Source organism: Coturnix japonica, chromosome 1 (genome assembly GCF_054131305.1).
Source record: "Coturnix japonica strain WE chromosome 1, WE-NBRP24, whole genome shotgun sequence".
Taxonomy (NCBI): domain Eukaryota; kingdom Metazoa; phylum Chordata; class Aves; order Galliformes; family Phasianidae; genus Coturnix; species Coturnix japonica.
Window position 1 is genome coordinate 83,585,631 of NC_140663.1, and position 20,244 is coordinate 83,605,874.

Genomic DNA, 20,244 nt, shown 5'->3' on the forward strand with positions numbered 1-20,244 from the left:
GGGGGAAGAGGGGGAAGGGCTGGGATTTGGGAAATAAACCAGCTCAAACCCCAGTGATGTAGTGAAGTGCTACAGAACCACAGTGGTCTCTCAGCTCTTGTCAGAGAGCGAATAGTACAAAAATAGTGAGAGAGAGAAGCAGAGATAACTCGAGCTTGACCTTAGGTTATGGAACTGATAAAGCGTTAAGTGTAGTTAAAATAAATACTTGGATGTATTTATGGATAAGGACAAAGTGGTTTCTTAATGCAGGAGAATAGTGTGTCTTCTAGCAGAGATGAATAACAGCCTTACATAAATTACAAAAACAAACAAAAAAAAAAAAACCACAAAAAAAACCACAAAAAAAAGCATAATCGTAGGTTCTGTTCCAACATAATTCTAAGTGTCAGCTTTCGATTCTGTGCCTTTAAGAGCTGAGAGTTTAGCAGAAATGTCAAGCAGTGTAATTTCCCACTGGCTAGAAAAATACTGCTGATGTTTCTTCAAGTGGAACTGAGCTAAAATCCTTATCTCATTCCAACAGCAAGCATTTTTCTGTGTTCTATAATAAGAAATCAGGTGCGTTCCTTGCTTTTCCTAATATGCCAAACTGTAACGTGACACTGGGATGTCCTGGTTCCTTACTGCTACTGCTGACTTTTAACAGCTACCCCATGTTACATACCCTGGTTGCAGGATTCAACGTTAAATGAGTCTTTAAATCGGTCTTTAAATCAGTGCTTCCATCAGCTGAGACAAAATGGAGAGGGATATGTGTCAGATTTGAACATCGTGGAGTTTCCAATTTGAAGTGTGTAAGGTGAGGTGGAAAGCCAAAGTGAGGTCTTTATATTTACAGCTGTTCATCCAAAAGAAAGCCTAAGAAAGAATTAAGCAAATAGGAAAACCCTACTCAGCCTTGCATGGTTTTGAGCATGAATTTTTACAATCCCAGAACCATGAAGGCTGGAAAAGACACTGACCCATCCCCCCCATGACCACTAAGCACATCCTTCAGTGGCACAGCCACGTGATTCCTGAACACCTCCAGGGATGGTGACTCCATCAAAAGTGATTCTGTTTTGAGGATCTTCAAGCACAACGAAATGCAGTTGCAAATAGATGGCACTGAGAACAGAAGGATCAGAAATAAACAGGGACTCAAAAATAGCTCAAAAGTGGGCCTTATCAGGGACTCAGGGCTTATCTCCATAAGCACACGCTGTCATTTTGGCAGCTGGCACCCCCACCGAGCATTGTTCTTAGGTTTGCAATCTTAATAACACATTGGTATGGTTGAGCTACACTTGTGTGTAGGAGATCTGGGTGATCTAGCTCATCTGAAATCAGGAAGGGAAAGAAACAGCGCAGATTTTGTTGGCACAACCCATCTCCGGGAAAACATCACAATTATTATAGAGGAAATGCATTTTTAATTGCCCTGGGGTTTGTGTTGAACCTCTGAACCTGGGATGACTCGTACATTCAGGACCAAAAATCCTTGGGAATTCTCATGGTACAACCAAATTCAACCAAAAGGATGAAAGGTGAGCAGGTTCAGAAACAGCAAGAGAACAGTGTCCAAATGTAGCCCATGCCATTTTGCTTTTCTTTTTGCAGTAGAAAAGCAAAACTTCTTCCCAGCTCAACCAAGGCTCTCGTACCAATTGTTTTGGTCTCTGTTTTGCTGACTTGTGCCCCATGGCAGCTCTCTGCCCATCCTCCCAGGTGCTCAGTGCTGGGCAGTGCGGGCTGACAAAGTGCGCTGGCTGTTTCCCTTAAGAGAAATGTTCCTTTTAACATGTGGTCTCAGGCTGTGCTAGAACAATATGTTTCATCTTTCCTTTTTATATTTAATCCTGATTTCCTTTGCGAACAGAATATTGTAATGAAATTTCATTTTGGAAACACTTCCGTAATGAAATGCGTTGCCTGTGCTCTGGAGCGTGTCAATGACACCAACAACATGGGCTTTGACGGCAGCTGCCTGATACCCCGGGCCTGTGGCTCAGGCTGGGCCTGAGGCTGCCAGAGAGTGAGGCTTCTAATCAGCCTCAGTGAGAGCATTTGGGAACAAATTAACGCTTTAGACTAAATTCTGCTCCTGACCAAATATTCACTGAAGCTTGGTTACCCAGGTTTCTGGATCTACAGCCCCATGTATCTCTGGGAGCACCTGGAGCCAGAGGGTCACACCTCGGAGGCACCTAGCTGCCTGCTGCCCAGGAGTTAGTCCAGAAGCTGCATTTTCCTTCAGCACACTACATCTGATGCTGATCCCAGTGCTACTCTGCTACCTGCTGATGGCTGAATGGTCCATGTAGAGGAGGCCCTCACAGCCTTTGGGCTCAAAGGTGAACAAAGACCTCCATCCAACCTACCTGCACCAACCTACCATTCCTACAGCTGTTACGCCCTCATCAACCCCTAGCAATCAAACGCTGTTACACCAACTGTATTGTGACAGAGGCCTGAGAGAACTCAGTTCTGTTACCACTTAGATCACCCAGGTCTGAGGGCACAGGCCTGGTGCTGCTCACACAGAGTCTCCCAGCCCCACCAAGGAGAACAAGGCCAAAGAAAGCCCAGAGGGGAGGGCTCCAGCCTGCCACCACTGCTTGGGCTCAGGGCTGCCTACAGGGAGCTATACTAGAGGGAAAGAGACTGTGAAAAGAAGGCAGAGAGAAATAATTTCTCAAATGAAATGATCACACTCATTCATTTCTACATCTTTCACTCAGCTCTCCTCTGTGAGGGTCCATCACAGCCGAATTGAGAGCCTGCAGGCAGCAATCAAACCCATTCATTGCAGCGGTGTGAAATTCCCGTGAGGTGAATGAATAAGCTGGGCTTTGGAACAAGTGGATGGAATTCAGCATGGTGAGAACAAGGGCACAGCAGTCGGTGCTGGTGACAGTCACGCAGCAGCAGCCACAGGCATGAGGTGTGGGAGAGACGAGGGGCTCCTGCTGCCTGATGGAAGCCTGACTTCAGCTGTGGGTTCTCTCTGCACTGAGATAAAGCAGCAGCAGCCCTGGGGGTCCATGCTCTCCAGTGCACTCTTTGCTTGACCTTCACATGCAGTGACTGCAAGCGCACACCATTCACTTTGCAATAGCAGGAGAACTCACTTCAGAAAGATTGGTGAAAATTTCAGTGCGTGTTGTATTTTGAGCCCTGGTCTGTAAAGCTGCTGTGGAACAACCTCTGTACAAGCCAAGTAGGTGGTTTTGTCACAGTGCCAAACATATAGAGCCTGAGCTAAAAGGCCATACCCACTCCAAGACTTACAGAAATCTTCCTCGCTGTTTATAATCCCAGGTAAAACAACAGCAGACTACTTTAAAGCACCGCATTTCTGCTTGAGATGCTGCTTTAATGTATTTCTTGGTGATGGATAACAATCTCAGACACATTTTTTTTCCCTCTGTAAAGTGCTCTCCTGCCCTCAGAGCTAGTGGCTGACAATTGTAATGATATTAAATCATTCAGCAGTAATTTAAATGAGAGCAAGAACCCATCTTACATGTTCTACTGAATGACCGTTGCACTCTGAAGAATAGAAATCTAGCCCAGCAACTCCTCATCCCTGGAGGAGCTCAATTCTGAGCTGGATGTGGCCCTGGGCAGCCTGAGCTGATGGGGGACAGCCCTGCCCATGGCAGGGGGTCAGGGCTAAGTGGGCTCCAATGCCAAAGCAAGGAACAGATGTGCAGGAAGCATTTATATAGCAGAGATGTGGAGAACAGACTCTCAGCACTGCTGAATCTTCCTCAGAGATGCATGCATCTCCATAAATGAAAGAGAACTGAAGAACAAAAAGGCCCATTAAAATTTAATATGCTAATTGTAGGAGATGAAGCAGCTCTGTTCAATTAGATGCAAACAGACAGGTACTTACTAGAAAACACGGATTCACAATGGCTGGTTTTGAAAGCATAGTGGGGCTGAAGCTCGCAGCAAGGGCTGTGGTACCATCCAGCTGGCCCAGGTCAGTGAGACATCGATGCACAGAGAGAGCGGTGCACTCACACTGGGCTCAGAGGGGATGTCGGGTATTGCATGAGAGGAAAGCAATGAAGCAGGGAGATAAATGCACCTGAAATGGGTCTCTGTACCACTCTACTGCAAAAAAGGAATCATGCTAATGTGTTGAGTAACAGTTGGAAGAGCTTCACTTAGGAGTGGCATGTGTCTGTGGCTTGAGCTGACACATCTTGTGCCCACCATTAGTAGTTCTTTGGACTTCAATCTGCTCTATCAGCACATGGAAATGAATCAAGTGGGGAGCATTGATAAAAAGGTCTTTAGAGTCAAAGAGAGGGGGGATGACACCTTTCCAACAGAAGAGCTATTACTGCTTACAAGATGATTTTATGACAAAGGTAACGCAGGATGTCTTTAGTGAACCCCACCCTGTCTCTAATGAGGGAAAATGGCACAAAGACACAGAGCTGCAGCTGATAACTGTGCAAACAGGCTCAGCCAGCACCTCTGACATTTAAACCAGAGAATGCGCCTACAGTGCCCATCTGCCCAAGCTCCAGCACCCAACTAGTTGCCAGGAATCATAGCAACACATCAAACAACTTGCTTTTCATCTCTGCAACAGTCTTAATGCCCTTCTGAAAGATATTCCATTATATATGGAATTCTACACGAGCTCGATGACATCTGAATCTTGGTATCAGATAGTTGCTCTTTGATTCAATTGCAAGGATTAATCCCTAGGATGCAAACACTTACACAAGCTGTTTTAGGACAGGACGGCAGAGTGGGAGAACAGCAGCTTGAGCACACCAATAGTCTTCAGTTCACGCTGCACAGCTTCAGTTCACAAACGCAGCAGCTCGAGGTGAGCACTAGGGGGAGCCCCGGCCCAAAGCTCTAAAGGTTCGGATCATGGGTTGGGAGTTGGTTTCTTGCTTGCTTTGATTCCGAGCATCTCTGAATAAGGTTTTCATTCATTTTTCCTCTGTAGCTACGAACTCTAGAGATTTACCACCAGCTCCACCAACAGTTCCTATTACTGCACGGTTATGGGAATTGAGACAGAACCAATTACCAAAAGGTCTTCCAACCAAAGACAAACACAATAGTTAAGGTAGTTTTAGAAGAACGGCTTGAAAAGCATCACTGAAGTTTGACAAAAGTCTTACAAATATTAATCTTTTACCCGTGCTCAACCATCCCTTTAATTGGCAAACCCACATCTAAGCATATGGAATTGAAAATTGATCTATGGACCTCTCTAGTGAACGGCTACCATGTCAATATGCTTGAGAATGAGTGAAGAAACAATGGAATTACAGGTACTATGCATACACAAGTCTCACAGAGATAGTTTCCTGCTCTATACACAATGAACTAGTTGAATAATTGGCAGATTAACAGATAAGTCTCAAATATACTCTTCAGAAGTTCATCTAGGGAAGACCTAACAGACACATCAAATACTGTGCTACTTTGTGTTTCCAATACAGAAATGCTCTGGATGCCTTGCAGAAACACAGCTCTGTTCCTCTTATTCAGAACAGAAAACCCTGATAACAGACACATCAGGTCTATCACATATATTTACCACATACTTCTTCACACTTATTGAAGCAGTACTAAGAATTCAAGGTAAATACCCATATTAAGAATTACTTTCACTTCATACCTTAAAGATCTTACCTTGACTTCTCACCATGCCTTGCTTGCGGCCGACACGTTCTCAAAATCTCAGCAGATTTCCATCCTTTGTGAAGGAAGTTTCCCATTTTCCACAGCTGTGCAGTGTTCCAGAACATCCAATTCTCTCAGCGCCCCTCTGTCTCCAAAATCTTTTCTCCCCTACAATTATTTCCTCTTTCCTAAATTCACTTTGCTGGATTGCTTTTGAAGTCTTTCAGCTTTGCTCTTCCTACTCAATTCCCGTATTCTCCTGCCCTGTTTTTCTTTTTAAAAAAGATTAAAATAAAAATCCCTATCCATCTCCTCACTCTTTTCTTCCTCTCCATTCTTCTTCTGCCCTTTTATTGCCATATAATTCCCGCTTCCCTTCCATCTCCTCGAAGTCTTAGGTTTTTCATCTCCCTGTATTTCTGTGATCCATATCCCTTCTCCACTCCTTTTCAGCATGCCTGTGTTGTAACAGGAATCAGGTCCCTGCAAGACTCGTGGTGTGGAGCCTCCCACTCAGGTACCCTCATCCATCTGATTTACAGTTCCTGACATTTTCTCATTTGCGACGGAGCCTTTTGGCATCCGCATCCTTGGCAACAACAGCCATTGGGCAAAGCTGCTCCATTCCACATTCTTTTGTCTTCCTTCCTTTTTTCCACTGACATCTAACAGCATAAGGAGGATGGGTACAGCCTGTCAGCCTTCCTTCCCCAATAATAGGAAGTAACGCACAGGAATTTTCTAAATTACATTCCTCTAGTAAACCTACAGTACATTTTCTCTGTTCCAAATCCAATGGAAATTAAGGTATATCTCCAGCACCACTGATCTATTAGTGAAACAGAACTACTTCACCAGCACTACGGAACAAGTGTGAAGTGCACAAGGTGGCACTACGGTCCAACTGGCAAACAATGCTATGTAAGTATGTGTGGGTTACGGCCATGGAAATCCAAGTCTCACAGTCACTGGCATTCACTCCAAGAAATAACTGCATCTGTCACTTCACAAACACTGTAGGAAAGAATGCAGATGAAAGCAGTAATGGGGGTACAGGGACAAGGAGATAAATCAATGGCTGCACAAAGAGAAAACAGGAAACTACTTAAAACAACCAAATCTTTTTAATTAGAAAGCAACAAACATGCAAACAGCAGGTATAGAAATTCATTTGAACCAACGTTTTTACTATCATGAAAGTTACTTTAAAACATTGATCCAAGCTCCCACATTTGCAGGTTAAGGAAAATATTGCACTTTGCATCTCCTAGCACCCCTCAGACATGGCAAAACATTTTAAAAACATTTTTGCTTATTGTACTTGCACACTCTCTCAAAGTCATGCACACAGTCATTCAAAAACAGAAGGTTAGGTTATCCAAAAGCAATGTCTTAGAATTGCACTAAAGCTCTGTAAGGAAAAATATAATTAATGTCTTGTACAAATTTCATTAACATCTAGGTGCTTGCACACAACTGCCCGTTATTCTTCATCTTCATTTTCATTCTCCTGGCCGGATCCTTCCGATCTGTCACCTTCCAAGCGGTCTGTAAGGCACAGAGAAGATTCAGTGAAGTTCTAAATTGAAGGGTATGGCAGCATAGTATCTCTCTGGGCTATTATGCAATGCCTAATGGCCATGTGTTACACAGTAACAGAACCACGACAGAAGCTGAAAATGGACTGACAGCAGGGATTGGGCAAGCAAGGTTCTAATGTGAAACAAGTGACAGCAAAAAGTGAATTTCATGTACAAAATGAGAAACCTTGTAGGTGCCGACTGGCTGCCAGCACAGAAAGGATGAATGAAAAAAGAGATGGCGAGTCCAAGGGATTGAGGATATTGTTCTGAAGAGCTACAATTAGAAATCTGTATACTCCAGGAAACGGCATAATTGCTGTATGTCACTGCTTATGTCAAAAAAACCTACTTTTTGATGTAAATTGTTTAAAGACTGGCAGACACAGAAATGTGAGTGGGAACAATATTGGCTCAATATGAATCACTGGAAGAATGTGCAGCGCCAGGTTAAGAAAAGCCCCACTCAACAACAACACAAAAATAAATGACTTTGTAAAACAAACTAACAAAAACCCCCAAAACAAACAAACAAAAACCCCAAAACAAAAACATTTATAGCAGAAGTAAAACACACCACTGGCCTCAATGGTGCTGAGTAAAGGGACAATCACCTCCCTGCTCCTGCTGAAAGCACTATTTCTGATACAGACCAGGATGCCACTGGTGTTCATGGCCACGAGGGCACACTGCTGGCTCATGTTCAACTGAGCACTGGCCGACACCCTCAGATCCTTTTCCTCTGTGCAGCTTTCCAGACACTCTGCCCCAAGCCTGTAGTGTTGCGTGTGACCAAAGTGCAGGACCTGACACTTGGGTCTTGTTGAACTACATTCCACTGGGCCTCAGCCCAGTGATCCAGCCTGTCCAGATCCCTCTGAAGGGCCTTCTTACTCGCAGGGAGGTCGACATTTCCCCACAGCTTGGTGACATCTGCAACCGTGCACTCAATTCCCTTATTGAATTCATCAATATCAAACAGGACCAGCCCCAATACCAACCCCTGGGAACACCACTGGTGACTGTACACCAACTGGATTTAACTCCATTCACCACCACTCTTCGGGTGCAGCCCTCCACCCAGCCAAAAGTGTACCTGCGCAAGCCATGGGTGGCCAGCTTCTCCAGGAAAATACTGTGGAAGACAGTGTCAAAAGCCTTGCTGAAGTCCAGGGACACTACATTAACAGCCTTTCCCTCATCCACCAGGCAGGTCATCTTGTTACAGAAGAAGATTAGGGTGGTCAAGCAGGACCTACCTTTCATGAACCCATGCTGGCCATGTGATCATGCTCAGGATGACCTGTTCCATAACCCAAGTCAGGCAGACAGGCCTGTAAGTTCCCTGGATCCTCTTTACAACCCTTTTTTTATAGCTGTGCATCACATTAGGAAGCCTCCAGCCCTCTGAGATCTCTCCAGTTGACCAGGAATGCTGACAGACAGTGGAAACCTGCTTGGCAATCATGTCTGTCCACTCCCTCAGCACCCTCAGGTGGATCTCATCCAATTTCACAGAATTCAGCTGGAGTACAAGGTCCCTAACTGCTCCCCACGCCAGACTTCCAAGTCAGGAGGCTGAGTAATGTGAGGATAATTGGTCTGACTATTAAAGATGGATGCAAAGAAGGCATTATGAACCTCAGTTTTTTCCTTATCCTCTGTGGCCACATTTCCCACTATTCCAGGGTGGACAGCATGGTAACATTTAAAATCTACTGTGTCATTTTCTTGCTCTTTGAGATTAAACAAAGAAAGAAAGAAACAAACAAACAGCTGCAAAATGTTCCAAGTCCACAGAAGCAATTCCACTGCACTTCTATCAAGACACCAATGGAGAACCCTTAAACCTCTGCAAGGATCTCAAATGTAGGCAGACAGAAGTAGAGATCTTGATGGTACCCCAACCCATCTGCTTTTTCATAAATCACTGTGGTGGTCAAGTCCTGAAGAAGTCTCTCACCTGCTCTTATGTGATTCAAAGATGCCAACATTCGTAACATGAAAGATGCTGGAACAGTAATAGTGTTTCTGGTTTCTTCCAGCATTAACTCATTACGTGTTATAACCTAGAAGAAGTGAAGGAGAAAAAAAGAGTAGAAATAAATACAAACAAAATTATATCAATATTAGTTTGATGATACAAAGTATCTACACAATTACTGCACCCAAAATTGCATGAAGTGAGAATTATTAAAATAATTACTAACCAAAAAATATGGTTATACCAATTATATGTGGTAAGAAATGTAAGACAGTGGACTCTGACTACAGATACCTATTAGCCTACCTACAGAGCATTCCATTAAGGTCATCACCCTGTTGCTGATGCCCATGGTAGATACTGAGACAGGCAGCTAAGAGAAACTTCCAGAAATGAGACCTTGCATCATATATGGAGGACTCACAAAAGTGCTGTTACAGATGGCAGCTATTGCAGAAAACAAAGTTCTAGCACCAGCACTGGCCAAGAATGTGGGAAGGAAAAGAGATGAGGTTACCCTGACTCCTACCTTCATGCTGCTCAAAACTTCGGGCAAAAATCCAAGGAACATAAGCAATTCTTCTATTGCAGTTCAGGAACATTCTTCAGCTCCATAATTCCTTCTGAACACATCTACAGCTTCCTAGTCACTTGAAATAGCCATCTCTTACTCTCTTGGTTTCAAGGAGAAAAAAAAACTCCACTAACAAGCACTTCCACTTCTTCTGCCTCCTTTCTAGCTCAAGGCAGTTCCCTGCCATCCCTATTGTTTTGCCACTGTATTCTAACTCAGTACCTTCGCCTATCTCTCAGATCACCTTTTCCGCTATTGCAAAGCATGCACATTTCTCTGTGGGGAGAACTTCTGACCATTACTGAGTCCATCCTTGCAGAACAGCTGCTGTTAGGTGGGTAAATAATGCATTTCTCTTTTTTTTCCCTGAGACTCCTTCTTAAGCCTCTTCTAAGGAAAATATTCTTGCAAATGTCAGCAGTGACCTCCTCCCAGAGGAGACAGAGACCCCCTTCTCTGCTGCACACATTTATGTTTAGCAATAGATACTTATAAACCCTGAAGACTCCCATGCATTTCGTCATTTAAACTATCGCACAATCAACACTTAAGTATCTCATCACCCAGTGCTACTTCCCTAAAACAATGGCGAAGGTTCAAAACTCCCACAGGATGGTTGCCTGGTTTTAAAGGGGTCGTAGCTGTGCTGCTGTGCTGTTGTTATTGTTTGGTTTTGAAGCAGATATGGCTCTAACAGAGTGAAATAAAAACAAACACAGGCCAGTACAACCCTTCTGTCCAAGTGATTATGCAAAAAAACCTTCAACATTTTAACAAGTCACGTTATTCCATTAAGTTCCTGATTTGCAATCTTAACTCCTTTTAATGTCATTGAATATTAAATAGGATTGATTTTTCTGCTTCCCGCTCCTCTGTATATCATTGTGTTCCCTTCAGTTAGTTTGTTTATAGACAATTGGTGCCTTCATTTCTAATTCCTGTCAGTTTTCCTTCTCTATTTGACTGTTCATGCTTTTTCCAGCTTTTCTTGTACACGATTTATTATCATATTTTTATATTCTATCATATACTTTCTAGGAGTGTTAATGAAATACAAAGTGAATCTGCGTGCTAACATGAAAGTTAACTGCCATAAGGAACAGCTTTTTATTTGTACTTGCTTTTTCTTTTTAACATTAGATAATTTCACTAACCCAGTATCTGTAATTTGCAGCGAAGACTTCTGTAGAACCGAAAGATGCAACATAACTAAGAAATGGAGGGAAGGTTCTTACCTCATCTGCAAGTTTTCTGTTAAAAATCCTGGATTCTTCCAAGGGTGACCAGATTTTTATGTCATAGTCAATTCCCGAAGAGGCCAGAACTGCAAGTCAGCAATAGAAATTATCTATGAAATATGTCATTAGACTTATTTCGTAATTTCGTAATTACGAAATAGACTAATTTCGTAATTCGCAACGTAATACCAAATAGGAAGCACATTTGAAAGTTTCAGCGTCCTCTGTGTATATGTCTTTGGTGTTCAGATATACAAAAGTAATGGACACTCTTATGAACACTTCTATAATACGTGAAATATTCCACTACATCCTCCAGATCACTGTACAAAAACTCTGTGAGAATAAAACTATATTAAATAAAGACCAAATAAAAAGCAGTATTCTCTCACTTATATTGGGAAAAATGAACAAGAATTTAATGAAAATCTATCACTAAAACGCAGTATTAAACAAAGAACTAAAGACTGAGTTTTGAGAAGTACAGATAACTTGAATATATAGTCTGTGGAAAGTGACCATCTTACTTGGGTCAAATGGATGAGGCTGAAGACAGTTTACCACATGATTATCAGCTTCCAGCAGCATGAGATGTTCAGCAGTGTGGCGATCCCATATAAAAATATGGCCGCAGTCTGAACCACTCATGACAAAGTTAGATCCCCAAAAATTGGCTTCCTTTATCTGTAATAAAGAACAAACACAATTACTTTATAAGACCGGTTTTAGAAACACATTAAAGAATAAAATCCCATTTCCACAGTACCACTGCATCTGAATTTAGAGCTCTGCTAATGGAGAAAGAGCACCTAAGGAAATTTAAAGGTAACATTTACAGAAAGACAATCAAAAAAAGAAAATTTAGAAGGTTACAGATCTCCAGAGCAAGTGGGCTGCTAACTAACAAAGGGGAGGAACTGGGACAGACTCAGCAGATTGGAAATAAATAAGAGATGCTACATAGTAGTTGAAGGACTACAGAGAGTGACAGCAGATCTGTTGCTCTGTAGAGTGATGAGAATGGTGCATGAATCACCTTTTGGGCAATCAGTCTAATTAAGTAGATAAAAGTAGAAGCATCTCTCCCTGCAAGTGGAACCAGTATCACAGAATCACAGAACAACCCAGGTTGGAAGGGACCTCAAGGATGATGAATCTCCACCCCCCCTGCCACAGCAGGGCCACCAGCCTCCACATTTAATACTAGACCAGGTTGCCCATGGCCTCATCCAACCTGGCCTTGAACACCTCCAGGGATGAGGCATCCACAACCTACAGATAACAGATAACTTCTCTACAGCTTTGTTGATGACAAGTTAGTTTGAGACTCAGTAATAACTGCCTGTAGTTAAAACAGCCAGGAAGGATTTTTTTTACGTGCTTGATGGATAACTATACATTTGAAGGAGGAAATTCTACACCTTTGACAATAAGACTGATAACTTTACCTGAAAGATGCAAAACTTACTCAGGAATTCCTCAAAAAAATCAGAAAAAACACTAGTAAGAAATTAAGTAATACTGTGACTTACAGGGTGCACATCTGTAACTAAACACAATTGGGCTGCATGTGCCACTCACTGAAGTATACAGTAGAAAGAGCAAAGGCCCTGTTCTGTGCCTTGCCCTTGGCTACGCTGATTTAAGAAAAAGCCATGATAAAGAGCCATACCAAGTAAGCTGAACCATTACCACTGCTAAAAATATGCACCGTGTTTCCAGCATTAAATACATCTCATATCAAATTTCAGCCTTGGGATCTTGCTAGGTCTTTCTCTATAGTATGTTCCTACAATACAGTCAGCGCAGTAATATCATCCCTATAGCTAAAAATAAGCCAAGAAAATGGCATTTCTGGAATCTAGTCCAAAACGTGTTTCCAATATTTTCATCTTTACGCAGTTTTTGTCTTTGCCACCATAGAAACAAACATGTCAGTCTTCTACTGGATACATTCCTTATCAGAGGTGTTCGTGTAAAATTGAAGCAAAAAGACCAAACCAAATTCTACCGAAGCTAAATAACAACGTACACGTGTGTATACGTGTAACAACGTATACACAGATGGAGACTACATGAGGACCACTTAGGCAAGCTTAGTCTTAATATCTCTGGACTAAGTGCTCAATGATCTGATTTCTAAACTAATGCATTTTTGAGTAATTAAAATTATGTTGTGAAACACAATGCAAGATCTTGTCATTAATCCAATTTATTCTAGGCTTCATTGTTTTACTCTTACTGGAATACGCACTTATTGAAGCAATTTCCCCCCAGTGTAATCAAGGTCTTTCATTTAAACTCTAGAAAACTGCTCTTGAAGGAAGAGAGATTACTCCTCAAATCATCTTCAAAACAAGACACCTACTACTTCTACAGAGCACCACCTGGCACTGAGAACTTAACATCTTCAAAGTACTGTGAAAAGTCAAAAAGAAATAGCAAGGAAGACAGCATTTGTTTTTCATGCTCTGCTGTTTTAAAAACAGTAGCTGCATTTTCCCTCAAAACGTGCAATTTATATGAGAAAGGCAGGGCATTTAGTATCGATAGTAAGATTAATAACTAGCAGTATTTCCTTTTTTAAATTCAAATATATCAAATCTCTTTAAAATTACTATTGAATCCTTGCTTTCTGTTTCCAAGCTCTTCAAAATTATCGAATTCTCACTTTAATTTAATTTAATCATTAATTTCCTTTTAAAGAGCTTGAAGGGAGAGCAAGAATCTAATAATGATTTTGAAGGTAGCTGCAGCTGACAGACAAACACCCGAGATTTCAAAGGAACTTAAGGAGAAAATCAAACTGCTGAAAACTTGATTGTCTAACACGGTGACATACAAGCCATGCTGACTTTCATTTTCATTTAGAGCAAATTATATGACTTTTGGCTGAATATAGAAGTGGAAATGCTTACAGCGTCCTTATCAATGTAGCCCCCACACTAATTCACACAAAAACCTACGGCTCCAAAAGCAAGCAAAGCATTTTGTACCATTGTTCGGGAGTTCCGATGACCTTTATAAACCATCTTTATTAAAGGACGTCTAATGTTCAAAGTCTCCAACTCTTCCATTTCTTTCCTTTCTTTCCTCCTTCTGAAGAGCTCCTGAATGCGGGCAACAGCAGATCGTCTACAAATAGCACACAAAGAGAACAGCACTGAAATACCATTTCCAAACACTGAAATGGGCTATAAGATAATCATTAGGCACTCAAAACACACTCTCCATAAGTTTGGTACATACACCAACGCTATTCCGAATGTAAAACTGCAGACTTTTAAAGATATCCATCCTGGCTTAGAGCAAGAACAGCATGCAAGACGGTGGACTGTCAAGTGATGCAACATTTCATTGCCTCTCTGAAGTACAAACATCAGGTGTTGGCAAAATTCACGTGCTTTTTTTATGAAGTGCTAGAGATAACCTCCAAACACAATGAGGTAGCGATACACTGAAGTGAAAAATCAATGCTGATACAGACATTTAAGAATGCAGAAAGCTATTAAGGATCCAGTGTGCCGTCCAGCATGATTTGTTTGTGGCTTTTCATGTTTTTTTTTACCTCTCAAATTTCATGAAATATTTTTTTCTTTGTTATTTCCATATGACAAGGCTCAGGGCTTAAACATCTTTCTAAAATGGTCCTACTAAGGATGGAAGTGATTGGAAATAACTGACAGTGGAAGCTATCTCTATGTTAGCAGTGAGCCTACAGCAGAAGTCTTCCTGGAATAACAAAGAAAAAATAGTCAAGTGAAAGATTGTGCCTTGTGACTACTCTGTTCCAGGAAACTACTTTGTGATTAAGACTTGAAAAGACCCTGGTGCGATGTTTCTCCTCTTTAGCCCAGAGTTTGTAGATCCCTATAATACCAGTTATAACCAAACTAACCGAACCCATCACCTGCACTTAGCTCTTCTTTCATTCTTTATCAGGGTTGCTATTAGTTGTTTCTAAGAGAAATTAAAGGAAATAACTATCCTTATCAACCACATCATTGACTGAAAGACTTCAGAAACAGCACAGCTACTCATCACAGTAAGACCCTATTTGATTTCAAGACTGTGCCCACTAGCCTTACAGCTACTGCTTTACTGTGATGCCCACTTGGATTTTGGGATGTGGTGTATTTATCCGTATTAATTAGCTAACAAGACCATGAGCAGCAGAGGAGTTGAAAAGTTAAACATCATTAGGTTTGACAAAGCAAGAAATTTATCCATCTCTTTCAAAAGACATGCTTGCTAGATTGCGCCTCAGAAGTTTTGGGATCAGAACATGGTGTTAAATAACTAACCAGTTTTCCAAAGTAGCTCCTTGATTTATTTTCCTTTGTCTTAGCATTCCTATGAAAATCCATCTCCCCATCTAAATTCCCCTAAGGCAGACCATTACAAAAACTGTCAAGGCTCTTCACAATCATGCATTTTTAAAATAAAAGCAGAAACAAGAAGCCATTTTTTTGATAAAAACAGTGCCTTTCATTTAAGTTCAGTTCTGAGTTTAAAATAATCATATGAGGTCTTATTTTAAATGACAAAACTGGACTCATACTTAAGTCACCTTATAAAGTCAATGGCTACCTTCAGCATGGAGACTACGGCCAAGCACATGTGGCTGTAACTGTTATCACACATTCCAGCAACCTGCTGCTACAAGCAGGAGCTTGGCAGAGGCAAGTCTTCTCCACTGAAGATAAATATGAGCACAATCTAATGCTATTTCAAAACAAAGTACATAACAGGAAAAAGGTTTCTCTCACAGAGGTGTGTTTTCTCCATAACCAAAGATGTTTTGTACATTTCTAAGCCATGCTAACAAGCACCAATTAAGAAAACAAATAAAAACATGTTATTCTTGGGTTTTTAATTCATATTTGTGATAAGCACTTCCAGTAGCCTAATGATATGGGGCCACTGGGAGGTAGCGAAGGGTGCTGTGCAATTCTTTTCTCTTCTGAAGTTTGCCTAACCCTGATTGTGAGCTGCTGCTTCTCTTTCAAACTCCACACTCTTCCAAGCATAAACTGCCAGATGTTGAAATCTATACATGTTGTGTCAATATTCTTCAGGCAGCTCCATCAACTGATAAAACCAAGCTATTTACTCATATTCTGGCATCAAACACTGATGCTGATGAGGCTGATCATTGCTTTCTGTTAGGCTCCCTGAAAGTAATGCCTCCTATTTATTCCCATGGAAACTGTACCAGCTATGAAGAGCACAACAACACTACTTGATAGAGCAAATTCTCAGCTACAAAATGCTACTTCTCAACATAGTCACCACCACTAGCTGGTCATTCACCAGCAATGAACAAGAGCCTGCACACTGCACTCATAGATATCCACACTTGCAGAGAGTGTTTCACAGCTGCTACGATAATGCTGTTGTTAGGAAAATGTTGCCCACACAGTCCATCTTTCATTGGCCCAAACGGATTGAAGACAGAAGATGACAAATCTGGACTATACACTAAGTATGGTGGGACAGTCCAGCTGAGACTGACAGCGTGCTCCGTGGTCCTCACACTGGTATGAGGCCTGGAATAGTTGTATTGCAAGAAAAAGGTTGTCCGCTTCTCTGGCCTGATTATAGAAGTACAAGCCTTGTGCTTAGTCAGTGGCACAACATAGTGGTCAGAGTGGATGGTTTATCCAGGCTCCAGGAAATCCAGAAAAATCATCCTTTTCTAATCCCCAAAAATGTGTATCTCTTTACCACCCGAGGGCTGTCTTGAGCTTTTTCTTCATACATCACCAGTTCATGGAGTGTTGTTTTGACTCTGGCTTGTAGTGGTGACAACAAACCTCATTACTGGCAATGATGCAATCCATGAAACTGTCATCTTCAGCCTCAGACTGGTTCAATAGGTCCTGATGAACTTCCATACAGTGTTCCTTCTGTTCCTGTGTGAGCATCTGTGTGACACATCCGGCACAAACTTTGTGATATTCCAACAAGGAATGGCCCTTGCTGCCATCTGTCACACAGCAACAACATGTAATGGAATGCTGCTGGGAAGGTTCAGTCTCTTCTGCCATAACATCCACCTCTGACATTGTGTGTCAACATAGTAGAACACGAGGCATTACTTTCAGAGCAGTCCTTATAGTTATGTTCTCAAACTGTAGGTAATGCTCTGATATCAGAATAATTCAGTACTACCATCTTATCTGTATATGGTAAAAAAAAAAACAAACTTTAGCTTTATCTTATGCTACCTTTGTGTAATATCTTATAAAACTCGTGTGTCAAGTGTTGATGAGCAGAGTTTTGCCCCTTACAATCAGCACAATTCAAAGTTGACTGTTATAAACATCAATGATCAAAAGCACATTTAAATTAAGACCTATATGTATCAAATAGGCATGTGTAACCATTATACTCTTTCAATTATATAGCCAGAAAAATGGAAAAGATGCAAACTTATAAACTAAGAAACTTTTCAAAAGAGAAGTTTTTGTCACACTGGACGTTCTCTTTACATTTAGGAATTCTGACATCTAATAAGGAGTTTGGAAATATATGTATGCAATCCAATAAGTAGCTTATTATTAAAGCACATCATTTCTCTTACAAGTAAAACATCGTTCCTCTTGAAAATACATTGTTTGAGAACTGGAGACCCTAGTTCGCAGGCCATGTAATATAGAGCTCAGGTGTACTTCCTTCCTTTCCTACATTCTTCTTGTCTCAGCTCTGATTACTCAACTATAGCAGCACAGAGTCCTCCAGTCCTAAGGATCTTTGCCTTTTAGGGTTTCCAACTTCACTAAAATGTAGCCAAACACTGTCTGGTTTTACTACCAGGAACACCTCTTCTTCCTCTCCTGACGTTTGAAGAATGTTTCTGTTGTTATTGCCATCTTCTCATTTGAACTAATTTCCCTATCCAAATCAAACGCAGGGAACCTAAGGTTTATTACCACTACCTTAGAAAAAGTTTCTCTGATGTCTTACGGTCAGTTCTTCATTGACCATGTAGACAAATCCACCTGCCCACTACCATGTTCTTGCCCATGAATTCCTACTATGTCATTTTACAAATTAGCTGTCATCAGCAAAGTCAAATGTAGCTCAGGAAGGTGACCAATTATTAAACTATATTAAAACAGACCCCGCTCTTGAATATTGATATCTGATTGTGTTTCTGATTTTAATTACCAAATACCCATAGTGCTGTGGAAGCCTCTGATGCTATGAAAGAGATTTACTACTGCTGTCAGATATCAAGCATTAAGATTTGTAAACAGCAGCAGAACTGTCATGTCAACAGCCCACTGACATCCTAAAGGCAAAAATGTATTTTATTGCTGACTGTGTGAGACAAATGTTTACCCAAATGCCTTCCTAAGTCATTCCCTTGCCCCCTAGCACAACCAGGATTTCAATTCTCCTTACACACAAACCTTTCTAAATTTTCATTTTGCAGAAATTCTGATATATTACAAAATAACAACAATTGAAATCAGAGAAAAATATACTGGAAAAAAAATATAATCTATGCTGAATAAAGCATTCATTTTTATATGACATTTATAGCAAACAAAATCTATCTTCTGGGCATTACTGAAGGGCTAAAGAACTCCACGGTAAATACGTAGAAAGAATACCTACTGCCAAAGTTAGGTACACTACAGCAAAAAGAACAGACTCCTTATGGATACCATTGTGTTAAATTTGTGTATTTCAATTACAGCTAAGGTTGAAATACAAGACAATGGAATCTTTGACTATGGTATTTTCCCCTAAGCATTTAAGATATAGGACTTAGGTTAAATTTCCCAGGGAACAACATCCCATGTCTTTTCCTTTGCAGCCACACAGTGTGTTATTTTCCATCCCTAGCATTATTTTCCCCTGTGTTTCCTCAATTTCCTGAGCCTTTAGAGAGAACATTTATCTCCCTCATGGCACATGGCCAAACAGTTTCCCAAACCTTCTATGTTCTTATAAGGAATTCAGCGTTTCAGAGAAGACCATGAGATCAAGTGACTTTTTCATTTCACCTCATTATATTTAGCACTTTTTTTTGGAAATGGTTAGCACTTTTTTTGATCAATGTACATTATCAAGTAGACCTTGATAATATAAAAAGAGATGTAAATTCTTTTGTTTTTTCAGAACTGGGTGTTCTCTATAGTGCCAGACAAAGCAGATGCAAAGTTAACACGTTCCTCAGCAGCCTAATACGAAAGGTCTTTGTCTTTCACAAACTGAACGCTTTACAAATTCCATTAATTTCTACAGCACACAATAAAAATGTTAATGTTGTTAAATGTATACGCTGCCATTTCTTTTCCATTTCCATGCAAATACATGCAGCTAAGTATAATTCATAGCATTTAAAGTATAGCAGTTCTTAAAATGCCAGTTAGATACAAAAAACCAAGAGCCTGATAAACCCATTATACAGAAATAATAAGGGGGGAGGGGAGGGAAGGAAAAAAGAATCAATTACCTCATTATTCTATCACCTATCGCTGTTCCTCTGATATTATATCTAGTAAAGGGAACAACAACTGAAGTCATTCAAAAATGCTGGATATCACGTTTTTAAAAGGTTAGCATCCATTACAAAACGTGTTCTACTACTTCCAATTGAGGAGATTTATGCTTCTCAATGTGTTAGTATATGAGACTATCTCAATTTCAGCAAAAATAATATTCAGATTACATATTAGTACACAAAGTAGATCCTATAAAATGCAGTAATTTTCATAGATTATAGCAGAAATGGAAGCAGCTGCATTATTATTTCAATTTCACATTCACATTTGTTTCAGACTTTGATCTACTAGCTTAAAATCTTCCAAACTATGCCTCTGCTCAGCTTCTATCCAAGTCTAGATAAAAGCAATGAAGTCATTTAGGAAGGAAAATAGGCCTGAAAGAGTTGTATTGTCTGCTTTGTGAAAATCAACCTCAGTCAGTTAAAAATGGCATTCTCTGTACATAAGGTTCATACACCTTCCTTGGATTCCTCTCTGTGCCTCACGCAGAATTCAAAGCAAACTGTTCAGGTGAGCCATATTATCTCTCTCTGTTCCAACAACGCTTGCTAAACTTAGCAAGTTTTAATGAAGATATGCTACAGGCCTAGTTTAAGGCTACAAAACATGCCTCTCATATTTGTAAGACAAAGAATCATTTAATGTGGCTTGTTTTTGTTGTCTGTTTTTTTTTTTTAACTGAAAAATACTCTGGGCA

General features: G+C 40.7%; 1 protein-coding gene across 20 annotated transcripts in view; it reads right to left on the reverse strand.

Moving 5' to 3' along the window:
• Nucleotides 1-6,754: 6,754 nt before the first annotated feature.
• Nucleotides 6,755-20,244, reverse strand: part of DCAF6 (DDB1 and CUL4 associated factor 6) — a 66,395-nt gene continuing 52,905 nt past the window's right edge. For 12 of the 20 annotated variants that reach the window (XM_015879080.3, XM_085526481.1, XM_085526468.1 and 9 more), the window contains 5 exons: nt 14,022-14,160; nt 11,553-11,709; nt 11,023-11,111; nt 9,193-9,298; nt 6,755-7,197 (listed from right to left, as the gene is read on the reverse strand). In XM_015879080.3, coding sequence (XP_015734566.1) covers nt 7,133-7,197; nt 9,193-9,298; nt 11,023-11,111; nt 11,553-11,709; nt 14,022-14,160 — 556 coding nt within the window. In that variant the 3' untranslated portion in view covers nt 6,755-7,132. Of the gene's footprint in view, nt 7,198-9,192; nt 9,299-11,022; nt 11,112-11,552; nt 11,710-14,021; nt 14,161-19,495; nt 19,538-20,244 lie in introns of all 20 variants that reach the window. The other 8 variants (XM_015879070.3, XM_015879060.3, XM_015879052.3 and 5 more) reach the window with 1 other exon arrangement.